General features: G+C 34.1%; 1 protein-coding gene across 3 annotated transcripts in view; it reads right to left on the bottom strand.

Annotated features, from left to right (window-relative positions):
• Nucleotides 1-6,408: 6,408 nt before the first annotated feature.
• Nucleotides 6,409-15,876, bottom strand: part of LOC129938474 (uncharacterized) — a 30,395-nt gene continuing 20,927 nt past the window's right edge. For 2 of the 3 annotated variants that reach the window (XM_056046078.1, XM_056046079.1), the window contains exons 10-15: nucleotides 13,548-13,629; nucleotides 12,463-13,023; nucleotides 10,539-11,026; nucleotides 9,846-10,475; nucleotides 9,609-9,762; nucleotides 6,409-8,420 (exon numbers count right to left, since the gene is read on the bottom strand). In XM_056046078.1, coding sequence (XP_055902053.1) covers nucleotides 8,334-8,420; nucleotides 9,609-9,762; nucleotides 9,846-10,475; nucleotides 10,539-11,026; nucleotides 12,463-13,023; nucleotides 13,548-13,629 — 2,002 coding nt within the window. In that variant the 3' untranslated portion in view covers nucleotides 6,409-8,333. Of the gene's footprint in view, nucleotides 8,421-9,608; nucleotides 9,763-9,845; nucleotides 10,476-10,538; nucleotides 11,027-12,462; nucleotides 13,024-13,547; nucleotides 13,630-15,876 lie in introns of those variants that run through there. The other variant, XM_056046080.1, reaches the window with a different exon arrangement.

A 15,876-nucleotide genomic window follows, 5' to 3' on the forward strand; every position in this document is an offset into this window, starting at 1 on the left:
ATTTCTATTGCAAATTGAATCGAAGAAAGTGGGATTTGTTACTAATTTAAAAAAGTCGTTCGAATTCGACCAATTTGGTTTATTTTTCTTTGTTTAAGAGTAATACGATCGACTTTAAAAAATTGGTCTTATAACAATTTACAAAACTGAAATAAGGCCAATTCTTGAAATTTTTTCGATTTCAAATTGTATATGAAAAAAATCAACGAGTGGTGGTAAGATTTCAACTGATTCAGAATCCTTATATATCTCTTAGCATTTATCCAAAATATCAACTGCGTCATTTTGCATCGAACTGAGCTAGAGAGATTTGGATTAATGAAGTCAGTCATTTTTTCTCCTTTTTTTTCATGGAAAATTCTTTGGAAGAACGATTTTTCTGTTTTGTGTGTGGTGGATTTAAAAAATATAATTTTATTTAAAAAAGTTATTCATTTTTGTTTTATGTTTATTACCTAAGATTTTCAAGCTAATTTTTTCAAATAATTTTCGGATACGATTGCACAGGTACTTTCATTGATAAGGACTAAGAATTTATTGATAAGATTTAAGGATAAAACAATTTTGGAATATGTTAGTATAAATGTAGACAGACAGGTAGCTTTATTGGGTTGTTTTAAAGCATAATTAATATAAGGATTAGAAGAGTCCTGAGTTAGAATTTAAAAAAAATGAATTTAAAATTTGGAGTGAATGAGGATTTCTTTAAACTTTTTGTCAATGCTAGCACTTGTAATGAGTTTATATCTGCCGTGGAAAGAATCAGATGAGTTTATTTTAATTTGGGAGCTTGCGTATACTCTTCCACAAAAAGGAGAAGGTACTGATAAATCGATTGGGACCAAAGAGGCGGAAAAAAGAAGAAATCAAGAGATCAAAAGTCGATGAGCCTGGCCTTGATGTGGATAAACCAAAGCAAGGGTTTGGAAACACTTATTATAGAAACACTGCAAGAAGCTTTGTTGAACAGTCAGATGCAACCACTCGAATAACTGGAGTCAATGGAGAAGTTATGAGAAGTAGTGAATGCAGTTAAATTTCGGCAGTATACTAGGAAAACGGCAGATTGTTGATTGTTCTAATTTTAATTCTAATCTTCTATTAAAGTAAACTGTTTTCATCGTATTTACAACATTATTGCTTCTTTTCTTTTCCCACCGCTATTAACGACATAATATCATGAAGTTTAAAGAAACGAATTAATTTAAAGCGAAACAATTAAATAAGAACGAGAAGAATCGTTTGTGTCTTCTAAATTGATTTTCCAACTGCCGAATATACCTTTATTGGTCTAATCTATCATGAATGCAACATTTAAGAAATTAAATTGCAAGCAATTCAATCACCAAATGATAACTTCCCATAAAATAAAAGAAATTAGTTGGTGCAACAGTATAGTATAGTAGAAAAGTTGGTTCTTATCCGGTTTGGTGTTAAAAAAATATTAAATTTGAAAAATGCAGCGTTTAAAAAATATAAAGAAAAACCTTCCAATGATTCTTATGCAGTTTTTCTCGTCTAAGGAAAGAGTTTGTTTTTCATTCAAAATTTCTTTCTTGTAATTATATTCATTCTCTTGAAAGTAATCTCAAGCAATCTCAAACATCTTTTTGGAAATTTATAAATACTAAACGAAGTACTACTGGTTTTCCAACAACTTTGTTTTTTTTTGTTAATAATAAAACTAGTGTTCCGGAAATGATTATACGAGTAGATATATATTAATTCCTTGCCATCTATTTTTGATTGATTGAAGGTGCTTTGCTTAAACTTAAATCTAAAAAGACTGCAGATATATTAGGATATTTCCCTATTGTTTTTCGTCATTGTGCACCTTCTCTTTCTGTTCCGCTATTACATCTACTCGATGAATCTATTTCCAATGGTATTTTCCCGAATGAGTGGAATGTCTCTATCATTGATCCGATTTATAAATCTGGATCAAAAAACTAAGTAACGAACTATAGACCAATAACTAAGCTACCTGTTGTTCCAAAGCTTTTAGGTAGCCTTGTTCAAGATAAATTTAAATCTATCATAAAACAGCATGTAGGTCAATATCAACATGGTTTTTGAAAGGTTGGTCACTAATTCTAGTCTAGTAGAATCCACAAATATTGTCAATAATACTCTGGACAATCGGAAACAAGTTCATGTGATTTATACAGAAAACCTTTATTAATATAAAGCCTTTAGTAGAGTTAATTTACATTTACTCATTCTCTTAAAAAACATGTACTACTTCTATGGTTTTTTTCATATTTACTGGGTCGAAAACAATATGTAATGATCGGGGACTTTTTTCTTAAAAGAGATTAAGGTGTTCCAGAAGGTAGTCATATGGGTCCTTTATTATTCTTACTTTTTATTAATGATCTTCCAAATTTTCTTAAAAATTCTCATTGCCTTATGTATGCGGATGACATAAAGTTCTTTTCTCGGATTTCTAATTTAAACTATTGCTTCAAAATGATCTAAATTCATTTGTAGATTGGTGCAAGTCAAATGATTTTTTGTTAAATGTTGACAAGTTTGCTTGTATGGCCTGCAATCGAATTTTGTTAAATATTATTCCAAACTATTCATTTAATAATTTCATAATAAGTTGAAAAATTCAAAGACTTGGGCGTTATATTTGATCTTAAATTGAACTTTAACTTTTGTACATATTAATTACATTGTATCCAAAGCAAATTCCTTGCTTGGATTCATCGTTCATCAAAAGAAACTTATTGGAATTTAAGCATCCTAACACCATTAATTCTTTATACTACAGAATGTGAGTCCTGTTCTTGAATATAACTGTGTTGTTTGGAGCTGTACCACTGAGTTTAGAAAAAGAGAATGTTCAAACAAAATGTCTCAGATTTTTTCTTAATATTTTTGAAAACAATATGAAAGGCTTCCATAATTCTTATAATTCGAAACACATATTACTTGTGAGATTGTGAGAGTTTGCTTAATTCCTTGCATTTGTGTGCTCCATCAATTTCGTTAAGAGCCAGACCGCTCTTGGCAATTGATTCCCATCGTACCTTATATGGACAACTTCAACCGATTTCCTCAAGTTGTAATTTATTTCATATGTTTTATTCTAATTTAGATTTATCAATGTCCAGAACCTTATTTAAAAGTCGATTATTCACTTTAATTAATTATTTTTTTCAATAATATGTAATAATTTGTATTTACTATTTATAAATTGAATTGTATTATAATATGTACTTAATTTGAAATCTGTTGAATGTAAATTCGTAGATTGCTTACTCAAATAAATAAAAAAAAAAGCTCGCTGAAAACTAGAGCCGAGTGACTTACAAATCTCAACTATTCCTACAAATCTCAACCATTCCTGTGTGCGAGTGATATTGTCAGGAACGGACGGGACCTACAGGTTTAAGCCGAATCTGAACGGCTGATTTGAGAAAACACTTTTCCTGACAAGATTTACTCTTGGAAGATTTGTCAATTCCTCCCAAAGAGGCAGTACCCGTGAAAAAAAAACTTTACTTGGTACAGCCAGGGATTGAACCCAAGACCTCTAGCATGGCAGCCCAGAGCACTAATCAACATATCACGGGTACAACGATAACTTCTCATTGGTGAGCTGAAAAATGCAGATAATATTTTGTGTAAGAAGTCGTTTAAAGCAGTTCAGTCGAAATCTTAAGTTTAAGCAGTTTTCTGTCGAGATATTCGAGACATTAATAGTACCCGTGGCATGATGGGTAGTGCGTTGGACTGACACAATGGCGATCTGAGAACCGCGGTTTCATGCGGTTCAATGACGATTCCAAATGCCATAATCGCCGAGCAAACGGGACCAAGTCCCTTGTTAGTGACGAAGGTTGAGCTTCAGCTCATCTTCAATTCAATAAAAAACAAAAAGTCAGCAGGTGTCGATGGTATATCCAACGTTGTACTAAGACATTTACCGATGGAAGCAATTGACATTTACACCACACTCTTCAACAATGCACTGAGTAATGCATATTATCCAGTGCATTGGAAGACCGCTGTGGTTCATCCTCTCCCGAAAAAGGGAAAGGACAACTCCAACCCGTCAAATCTTCGGTCGATAAGTCTTCTTCCGAGCATCAGCAAAGTTTCCGAAAATATCATTAATAGGGCTCTGACTAAGTGGGCTGCGGACAACAAAATAATTCCGGATAAACAGTTCGGGTTCAAGGCGGGTCATGACACAATTCATGCTGCGTCCAAACTCGTTTCTGATATCCAATGGAATAAATCAAAACAACAATGCACAGGTGCTGTTCTGGTTGATTTGGAAAAGGCCTTTGACACCGTATGGTTAGAGGGTCTTTACCTAAAACTGAGCGGGCTTGGCATAAGCAAGTCATTGTTGTATATACTTTATGATATGCTTAACGGTAGAAAGTTTGTTATCAAAAGTGGCAATGTAACTTCTTCCACAACATTCTCAATTAAAAATGGTCTTCAACAGGGAGCGATGAATTCGCTGATTCTCTTCAGCATTTACACCAGCGATCTGATAGGTAGTCTTACAAAAGGCAATTGCGTACGCCGACGATCTAATTGCGTACAGAATGGCCCGAAAGGTTGAGGTTATTAGAATTCTCTTGCAGCGTGATTTCGACAAGATTCAGCGATATTGTGACGACTGGAAACTGAAAATAAATGTCCAGAAGTCGGAAACAATTCTGTTTTGGACTCCGTTGGCTAGGGCCACGAGGGATACGTGTAAGAATTGGCGCAAGATGGTCATCGTTGATCTTCACGGGCAGCCATTAGCGAGCAAAAGTGTAGTGAAGTATCTCGGCATCTAGTTAGATCAGTATTTATATTTCGACATACATATAAATGCTGCTCTGACCAGGGCCAGAGGAGCCTTCGCTCTGACGAAACGGCTGTTTTTTAGCAGTCGGCTTGACCCCAGAGTGAAGGTAATTTGCTACATGGCCCTCATACGGCCAATGATCGTTTATGGTTGTCCTGTGGGGTTCAACGTTGCACCTTCCCAGATGGAGAAGTTTTGGGTGTTCTATTGAACAGCAGAATCTTCTTATGTGCATTACTTTTCGAACGAGGTCCTATACAACGGGGCTCGAATCAACAGAATTGACAATTTCGTGATAAAACTCGTTCGAGGTCACATTGCAAGAGCTATGTCTTCGACCAACAATTTAATTTTCGGGGGGTTCTATCCGAACGACGAGTATTTTGAAAGTGCACGCTTGAGAGGCTTCATTCCACCAGAGGCATTCCTCTTTTTAGACAAATGCGGTCTGATACAGGATAGATTGGCAGTTCCGTTAATCTACCACGTCAGACGAATAACCGTGGATAGGCAACTCCCATACAATCGGGACGTCATGGCACAAGGCGGAGCAGAGCTCCTTCGGTTCAGTAGGGTTGTGTCCGAACGGGACCGAACTGATAGGGTGAAGCAGGAGAACCAGTTTTTGTGGCTTCAATCGGTACTTGATATTGGGTAGTCGGGATGGGGTTTTAAGCCTTGGCCGGCTTACATACTTGTTTTATAGTTTTAGGGTTTAGTTTTAAGTAGAATAGGCATGGTGGCAAGAAAAAAAAATACAAAAAAAAAAATACAAAAAAAACAAAAAAAAAAATAAAACGAAAAAACATGGAATATAAAAAAAAATAAAAAAAACATAAAAAAGATAATAAAATATACAAACAAAAAATGTTAGATTTGCTGCTGTGGTTGTTCTAGTTTTAAGTAGTTTATAGGTAGAATAGGTAGTTTAAGTTAGTTTTAAGTTTTATTTAAGAACCTTATTTTAAGTAGTTTGTAAGTAAAAATAAAAAATGATATTGATATTAGTTTTTTTTTTTTCAAATTGGGTTTAATCCCTGCCTGTGCCACCTTAATTTAAAAAATTAATTTTCGCGGGTCCTTGCGAGGAATTGACAATTCCTTCAAGAGTAATTCTTGTCATGAAAAAGTGCTTTCTCAAATTAGCCTTTTCGAATTCGGCCTGAAATTGTAGGTCCCTTCCATTCCTGACAACAGTACACAACAGTACAGGCCCTGGTTCACAACGGACTGTTGCGCCACCCAATTTATTTATAAATCAATTATTGCGCTTAGTATTTTTCGAACAGCGCTAAAATTTTGTCAATTGTATTAAATACCAAAAACATCCCCGTAGTTTAAAAATTATTCTGAAAAAAAGGATTCGAAACATAAGATGTAAGTTGTCTAAATTTTCAATGTGATAAATCAAAAATTTATTAAATTTAATTAAAAATGGAATCCAAACTGATTAGCGAAATTTGATTTCTAAAATTTGTCTTTTAAAAATTAAAACGTTTTTATTTTGTTTTTGAAATCACAATAAGAAAAAAAAAAGATATTTCCCAAGTTGTTTTTTCCAAATCCATTAATTAAAAACATACTTATTAGGATTTCAATCTAAAATTTATTACTTCTTTATCTACATTATTAAATTTTTATATTCATGTAAGGAATATTCGTTCTAAGGAATTATATAATAAAAATAATTTTTCTTTAACAACTAAAATAACATAATTTATAAATAAATAAATTCATTATACACACATTAATGTATCTCCAGCTTCAGGCTCACAAATAGTTTTTAATTTTTTGCTTAAATTTATTCTCACAGAGATATTGTTCTGTAGGTTTCTTTAAGATTTAAGACGATAAGTTTTGTATTTGTATTTGTTTAGTCTACTTAAAGTAAGAGTCTTAAATTTGTTTTGTAGGTGTTACAAATAAATAACTTTATGTGAAAGTTTGAATTTTTAAGTCTTTTTAGTCATATTTTCTGCTTTCGATAGAAATGTAAGAGACTCTTTAAGAAAAAATATTGTTACGTTAATTTTTAAATTCTTTTTATTTTTAATTTTATTTAAAAAGATTTAGAAGAGAAATTAAAATAATTTGTATTTATTTTACCGCACTTGCTAGCTTAAGATTTAAAAATCGATGTTAATTTAGTTAAAAAATGTTATTAATTTTATTTTCACTTAAAAAACAAATGTTTGTTTTTGACGAAAATGGAGACTGTGGAGATTTGAATCAAAAAATCAAAATCTGTGATACAACAATGCGTGACTTAAGGACTTATGTAAAAGATTATCATCCTAGCAATAGATTGGATGTCGAGTGTTAATATTTCTATCAACTTTTGACTTAAATTTGCAACAAAAGTTGAAGGCTTATCATAGGCATGTGATTCTAAATAATGTGAAATATTACTCGTTGAAAATTTAATATTTGTGTGTCTCACATTTTAAAGACACGGATATTCATGAAGAAATTATTGGTGTTTGTGACTTAATTGAGTGGGAGTTGGCTTTGATTCAAATACAAATTTTAGGCAGATAATAGGGACTTATGACCCAAAATGATAATTCGGGATTTATGCTCCTGCGCCGGTAAAATAAAGGATATAATAAAAAATGTTCATTAATCTGTTTTATATGAGTAAGATTCAAAATTTCTCTTGTAAACAGATAGAAATCAATGCAGTAAAAGTTTAATTAGGTGCTTTGACAAGATTATATCTGTCCACATTATCAATGGTATTAAGGATGATAACCCTCTATTCCAATAAATTTATTCTCATGAGAAATTCTTACAATGCAAGGTTAGAAATCTTCAATTGCCAATTCAAAAAAGAAAAACATCGTCTCTAAGTAAAAATTGTATAAACGTTTTTATGGGTCTTATGTTTTCCGCCTATGTAGATTAATTTAAAGCTAATTCATAGAATTCATCACTATGACTATCTACATAGTCTTATTTATGCATGCACTTGTATAGAAGATTTCATCTAAATTTATTTTTGCTTACCTAAAATTATATGCAGCTAAATGAATGCAGCAGCGAATAATGAATTTAATTTTTCGACAAGAATTTTATAAAAACAAAAATCCTAAAATATGTAATTATTTTTTTTTAAAAAGTGAGTTATGTATATCTATATTTTTTTTCTACATTTGCTTATTTTTTTTTTTTTTTTTACGAAAGTTGTCCATAAATATTGACTTTTTTTTTAATTTAAAAAATTGTTTTGGTTTTTTCTGTGTAAATGTAAATATTTGAAGAAATTCTTTAAAAATGTTTATTATATAACAGAAAATGGTTTTTAATTAAATAGTAATAATAATTTTTACACAAAGTGCTTTTAATTGATGATTCTTCTTTTTTTGTATTATTATTGGCGAATACAAAAATTAATGTCAATTTAGTTTGAAGTTTTTTTATAATTTGTTGTGTTTTTTTGTTTTAATTATGTTTCTTTTTAAGGACGAATTTATTTTTATTTAAAATAAAGTGAATTGAGTGCTGTGACGGATTTTTAACAAGCCAATAGTTCGGACACGGAGTTAGAACGCCTCCGTTTGGTTATCTGCTTCCAGAGACGGCGATTCAATGAAGGCTTATCCTAAAAAATAAAACAACATCAACCTATAATTATGTTCTCATCTTAAAAAATGCAATAAAATCAAATTAAAATAATGGGTGTTTTTTTTAGAAGTGTGGTTTTCAATCTGGAAATAATTTCTTCGGAGTACTTTACTTGATTTGTGCTCAGTTTGCCTTTGCCATTTCAAAATTAATAGATTTACTCCTCATGAACATTTGCACTTTTACCAAAATAAAGGTTTGGTGAGCGCATTATCTTTTGTTGTCTTCCTATGATGGTGCCGTGAAATAAGGCCAAATTTCAAGATTTGGGCGTATTTCACTTTTCTAAAGTGCAATAAAGCCAATTTCCAAATGTTGATCTCATTAAATTTGAACAAAGTGAAATAAAACCAAATTGGTTTTATTTCACTTTGAACACAATGGTTTTCCATGAATACAAACTATACATAAATACAAATCGCAGTTACACCAAATCCTATAGTGTGCTTTAGCAGGGGGGTTGGATACCTCACCGTAAAAATAAGTTGGTCTTATTTCTTAAAATAATTTGGCACTATTTCACTTTGTCAAAGTGCAATATGAACTGCTAAAAATTGGTCGTATTTCACTTTTGTAAAGTGCAATAAGTCCAATTTTTTAGATTAGGCCTTATTTTACTTGGCCTTCCCGTGAAGTGGCTTCCAAGATTTTGCGGTATAACACAGTGGGGGTATAAGATAAGCCCAATACGATAGAAACTTTGCAAGAGAATATTCGTCGCTTTTTGCTGAAATACGGGCCAACTACTCACAAAAAAGTGTTCTTAAATTTTGTCTTTCGGTTTGAATTAATACGAGCCATTTGCCCAAATCATTTTAAAGCGTAATGGCAAACCCTAATCTTTTGTAATAAAGCTTGATTCATGACAGTAAATTATATGCATTTTATTTCTTGAAAATCGAACGTTTAAAAAAACACCCCTTACTTCATTTATACGAATGAAAAATTGATTTTGTTTTGTCATTTCGTATAAATTCTTATAAAATTATAATACAAATATAAAAATTGTTTTCAAACACAAGAATATAATATTATTTTGATATCCGTGTTTGAGTTTTAAAAGTCCGACACATTTCAAGACTCTATATTATTTTACTTATATGTTAAGAAGTTTTCCAACTTAAGGGTTCATATTAAAATAGGTTTCGACTTTATTTTTACTTACATTGTCTTTTCGTGGTGAAAACTGTTGATGAGTTTTACTCTTACTTCGCCTCTTAGTTTCTGGGGTATAACTAGGATTCGACTCGTTAAGAGAAGTGCGTGAATGGTTGATTGACGTTGGTAGCTCAGAGTTACGTCTCGTTAAGAAATTCATTCTGTTCATGGAAAAATAATACTTATATATTTTTTAAAACCCGTCAACATATTTAGTAGATCCAAGGAACTTTTTTGTACTCACAATCTATTACCTTTGGCAGCTTCAAGTGCGATTTCATCGCGACCCATCTTTTTCGATTCAACTGAAACTCTTAGCATTCCAAGTTGTTGTTGTTGTTGGTCAGTCTCCATCGTGCCAGCTGCCGACGCCACTGAAGAAGTACTCCTCGTTCTCATCAGACCCATCGCCTTCTTCACTGTCGTCACTTTCTTGACTAGTGAGCCATTCTTCGATTGAGACATGCAATACATCTTCTCGCGTCTCGCTAAGATTTCCAAGCCGCTTAATTTCTTTTCGTCGGTGCTTCTTAAACTGGTTATGCTGCCGCTGGTTCCGGCGACTTTTTGAATTAAGTCCGAAGCAGGAGCAAATGCAAAATTGCTCAATGTATTTCGATTTGATTGCAGGTGTTGTTGGCTGATGCTGCTGCTGCTGGAACACATGTCCCCGCCTATTCCTGTTGCAACACCAATTAAATCGCTGCCGCCAATGGACACGGGACGAGGACGACGATTCACTGTTGGCGTATCCATTTTCGAATTTCGCTGTTGACAAAACGAGATGACGGCCTCTTTGGGCTGAACCCGGTTGCTGGCCGTACGAGTAAGCAAGTCTCTCCCCGTCAATCGATGAAACGTTGTTAGGTCGTGTCTTTAAACAAAAATTAATAATGATAAATCATCTTAAATCATATTTATTATTTTAAATACTTACCCCAATATCGTTGTAAGATCTGGGCCAGGATCGTAATTTATTAAGTCTTCGTCTCCAAGAATATCGTGATTCAGCGCCAATCGCATTTCGAGACGTGGGCTTAAACCAGAGCCATGGTGGACAGCAGTTGCTGAAGCATTTACGTTGCTGTTGCTGGTTTTGGTGTTGGTGTTGGTGCTGCTGCTGTTGTTGATGTTCTGCGGTGAAGTTTTTGTGGTACCGAATTTCGCGACTTTTGTTGTTGTTGATTTTGTCGTCGTCGAAGCAATTGTTGATGACATTGAGGGCGTCTTTTTTTGTGCCGGTGGTCCTAGGAGAGAGGTTTCGATGATAGTTGGTTGTTGGTTTGCGGCAGGACCGGTATTTGCGGCAAAACTTTTCGAATTGAATACAGCCTTTTGATTGATTTGTGTCAATCTTTTGTGAATATTGCTGACAACATCCACAGATAAACCATTGTCAGCAGTAGCGCCAGATTGTTGTGGATTCTGAAAGAAAATTAGTTTTTGTTATTTTAAATAAAAGACGACTGCGGTTGGAATGACAAGGAAATCTTAAGACCAATGACTTCATAATAAGATCGCGGCCTAAGTTGATTGGTATAAACAGAACAACTAAAACTTTCTCTACTTTTATTTACACACTGATAATCCCGTCTGTCGATTTTCCTTGCTAAAAGGTTTGTAGGTTTTGTTTTGTTAAAAAAGTTGTCAGTTGAATTATTCTTAAACATTTCAAAATAACGAACAATATTTTGCAAAATAATGAAAAAGTTTTATTTCAAAATCTAGTTTTGCTAACGAGATTTTTAGTCGAAAAACAGTTTTTACCAATTTTAGTAGCATTTCTTAAAAGTTTTTATTTCTGATACAAACAAATTAAAATTGGGTGAATGAAATGGGTTGGGCTCGAAATCCTGTATGGATCATAATACTGTATTTAAAAACTGTATAATCAAAATACTGTAGCTTAAAATTCTGTATCTTAAAATTCTGTATTTAAAAATGCCGTAAATAGGTATTTTTAGATAATATTTTGCTCGTACAGCATTTTAAGAAGAAAGTTGAGATACAGTATTTTGACAATATATACAGTATCATACAGTATGATACAGAATTTTAACCATACAGTATTTTAAAATACAGCATTTTGACCCGCCCCTAAATGAAATCAATTGAAGTCCATGTCTTTTACTATTCACGAGATATCGACAACCAAACATCAATTTTTATCAAATTTGTGTTCTATTTTTAGTAGATTTTATTTTTTATAAAAAAACAGACTGTTAGATTTTTATACAAAAGCCACTACTTTTAATTTTTGAAAAGATATTAGAGTCGAAATTAAATCTCTACTGGTTATTAAGCTATGGACTACGAAAAAACGTAGCGAATGTTGGGACGTACGGACCTTGAAACGTCGAGAAATGTCAAAATTTTCAATTCGACAAATACTACTAATAATTTTTGACATTTTGTATCTCCAGCTTCGAATATTATCAATTTATAGAAGAAATGTCATAGATTAAAAATAGGCCCCTTCGAATATTTTGAACGAATAGGCTCAATCAGTAAAGGGGGATCTGATTAGAAAAGAAATATGGCTACTTTCAGAGGGCGACTATTTGAGTCGATTTTTTCACATATGCGGTTTTATCGAATAAGAGACGGTGTTTCGTACGAGAAATATTCGATTCGATTTCGATTCGATTATCCCGTATACGGTATGCGAGAAAAATAATGTCGTCTGAACGTAGCCTATCTATGCACATTCGTGAAGTGTGGCTAAAGAAAGAATATTTAAAAGTACGTTCAAAAGTGGACTCAAGTGTTAATTGATGAGTATCCCTAGAAGAACGGATATTAGGTTTGAATTGTCTATTTCACTAAAACATTTTTTAGCTTAGTAATTCTATTTTACATACCGCTTGTTGTGTATTTTGATTGGCTGCCGCATTGCCACTCCGTAGATTTGTTTGCGTGAGCATTAAACGCCTTGGAGGTGGTGGCGGTGGCGAAAACTCTTTCTTGCGTACCACAGTTTTGCAGAAACTCGTGTTCGAAGTTGTTGCTGCTGGTGCCGCCTGCGGCTTTGGAGTTGGCGAAGCACTGCTGCTTTCTACGTTGTTCGTGGTAGAAGTCGTCGATGAAATCACTGTTGTCGCAGTAGTCGTCGTTAAGGATGAGATCATCATCTGAATCAGTCTTGTTGCCTCTGTGGTGACCGTTTTTTGGTTTTTCTGTTGCATTTCTGTTGCTTCCGCTGCCAGTGGATGTGAATCCATTTTTGGCCTCAATGATGCTGTTTGATCCTTTGCAAATGATTGTTGAAGACATCCATCCAAATTGTTTGATCCTATTTCCTGCTGTTGTTGTTGTTTCGGTTGCATCAAGGGCTCTCTTTCCGTAGTTATCTCTTCCATCATCTCGTCGCTTGAACTTTCTGTTGAATCCCCTAAATTGTGGCCATTTGTCGTTGTTTCCCCCTACCAATTTATTGGGAATAGAATTCAACTAATCAATTCTGGAATAAAGCGATCAAGCATTTGTTTGCTCTGTGCAAAAGTAATTTTCTTTTATTTTTTCTTAAATTTTTTCCTGTTGTTTCTGATTTTTTATTTATTTATTTTCAATTTACTTTGCTCTTTATTTTGCAAAATAAAATTACTAAAGTCTCACTAAGTTTATTATAACCTTCTTTTTTTAAAAAGAAACCAAAGGAAACATGAAAAAGAGAAAAAATACAGAGAATGCGAGTGGAATTTATGCGTTGTGATGATAAATAATAAATTATAATCATATACATTTACATATAAATACATAAAATTGTTAACTGTACATAAAATGAGATGATGAATTTTTAATTCAAAACCATAAATTTATTTGATCATCTAAAACTAAAAAAATAACAAACATACAACAAACAATCTATATTCTATTATATGCATCAGCTAACAATATATATAATAAAATAATTTGAATTCTAAAATGACGTTCAAATAAAACCCACCTTTTTGAGTTCTTCACTTTCCTGTTGAGTTTTTTCCTCATCACTCTCAGTTTCCTCCTCAAATAGTGGTTCTAAACGTCGCCTACGAAATGTATTTTTATTTTACGAATGAATGAAGGACAAATGAGTACTAATATAAAATTAAAAACAAAAATAGAAAACTATAGAAACAAAATTAAACAATAATAGGGATTCAAGGGTTCAACAATTTAACTATGTACAAATGTCAGTCATGTTAGCCATTTGTCCAGTTTATATTTCTAGAATCTCGGAGATTTCCGTATCCTCAGAAACATAAACAACATTGCTCATACTAATTTCGATTTCTCACAATTCAAAACACTCGAGGGTGTTTTTGAAAACCTTATCATGCCGTGTGAGTGTTAGGAAAAGAAGAGAAGGTTTGAAAGGAGGTGTCGGTGCACATTGTTTTTGAATTTCTGAATATTGTAATGACTGGGAAAGACTGATAAAGCATTCCACATTTGCTTAGAAGCTTAAGAACGAATTTCTGTACTAACCATTACGACCGAATTTGGAGCTTAAGGGTATACTGATGAGCAGGCGTGTGTTTTACTGTTGAATTACTTGAGGGAAAGAATGTAAGAATGTATTTCTCTAGGGCTTATTCTGTTAATTACAGTAAAAAAGTGTGAGACAAGAAACAAGAAATAATTCAATATCTTCATTCCCAATCAATTTAAAGGCTCTACCATCAATACTGGCTTGAGTATAAGTTGCAGGAGCAATAGGTCATAGATGGAAGGTATACTTTAGCTTTGGACGTATATATGTAAGTCTTATTTAAAACAGCCTGATCAGATGAAGAGACAAACTTTTTGCATCGCCTTAGGAAATCGAAACAATTTGCGGAATTTTTAGCGACATACATAGCAAGGTGGTTGGAGATACACATACCAAGAATTTCAGGGTTTTCAGTTTCCTAGTAGCAAGTGCCACTTATGCAAAATCGTATCGTCACCTCCTAGTGGTGATAGCCGAAAGATGAACTAACGACAAAGGTTGGATCCATCGGATCCAGTCTGTATCACCTGAGTTACTTTCTCAGGAAGTAGGAGCAAAAGACCAGATATCGCTCTAAAGAACCAGGTCTAACGATCCCCGTCAAGCGCAGGCCTCACAAACCGGCCATGAAAGGAAAAGTGTTATGAAAACACAAATAATAGCCTCGGATGAACGGACTGATAATTTTGACAACCCCCTTCCTCCCGCAAACGAAGAACAACAACGATTTACGTGTATGTACATGGAATGTGCGTACACTTAACCAGCCACGCAAAGCAGAGCAGCTTTCCGATGCCCTCGCCAAACTCAAAGCTGATGCGACAGCCCTCAAGGAAATGCGATGGAACGGGCCAGGCAGTAGAAAGATTGAGGGCTGTCATTTCTACTATGGGAAGTGTCTACTCGATGGGAGGAAGCGCTTATTTGGATGTGGTTTTGCTGTTAGAGGGAAACTAAGACAAAGAGTTTTAAGCTTTCGGGAAGAGAAGGATGGCAATACCAAAGAAGAATTCTACGAGCTCCTCGCCAAAACATATAAGCAATGTCCCAAAAACAACGTCAAAATTCTCCTGGGAGATTTTAGTGGCAAAATTGGTAAAAAAGGCATGGCCTACACGACATCACATCTGGAAACGGACTCAGGATTATCTACTTCCTAGGCGAGAAAAACTTGGTGTTGAGTGGCAACATAGATTCCGACCACTACGTAGTTGGTGCTAAACTGCACGAATATCCATATACTCGTAAGCTCTTAGGCGAACAACAACCTCCAGGAGAAGATTCAACGTTGGAAGAATGCAGCAGGAAAATACCGCCAATTCCTTTACCGACCGAGTATCCCTAAAGCTTGCGAGAAAGCCTACAACGGACGAGATGTGCCCAGAGACCCACTCGCAGCTTTGCAACCATTTAATCAGGAACTCTGCAGAAGAGGTGCTAGGTTTCTCACAGCCCATGAGCAGCGTGAAGCCGAAGAGATCCACGGATGTCAAAAAAAAACTCCCTAGAGCCTCTAAAGATAAGGAGGGGAATACGGTAACTAGCCATCACCAGGCTGATGGCCGGTGATGACGGTCTGCAGGAGGAGCTTTGGTTTTGGTATCCCTACAAAACTGATACGACTTATCAGGATGACGCTGGAAAATGCTCTTTGCTGCGTCAAAATTGGAAGAGACTCGACCGAAACCACCAGAGTACTTCGACAAGGTGATGCGATGTCATGTAGCTGCTTCAATATTGTTCTTGAAAGAGCGGTGCGCAACACCAGCGATAATACAAGTGGCACCATCTTTCAAAAATCCAC

The sequence above is a fragment of the Eupeodes corollae genome, chromosome 1, assembly GCF_945859685.1.
Source record: "Eupeodes corollae chromosome 1, idEupCoro1.1, whole genome shotgun sequence".
Classification (NCBI taxonomy): domain Eukaryota; kingdom Metazoa; phylum Arthropoda; class Insecta; order Diptera; family Syrphidae; genus Eupeodes; species Eupeodes corollae.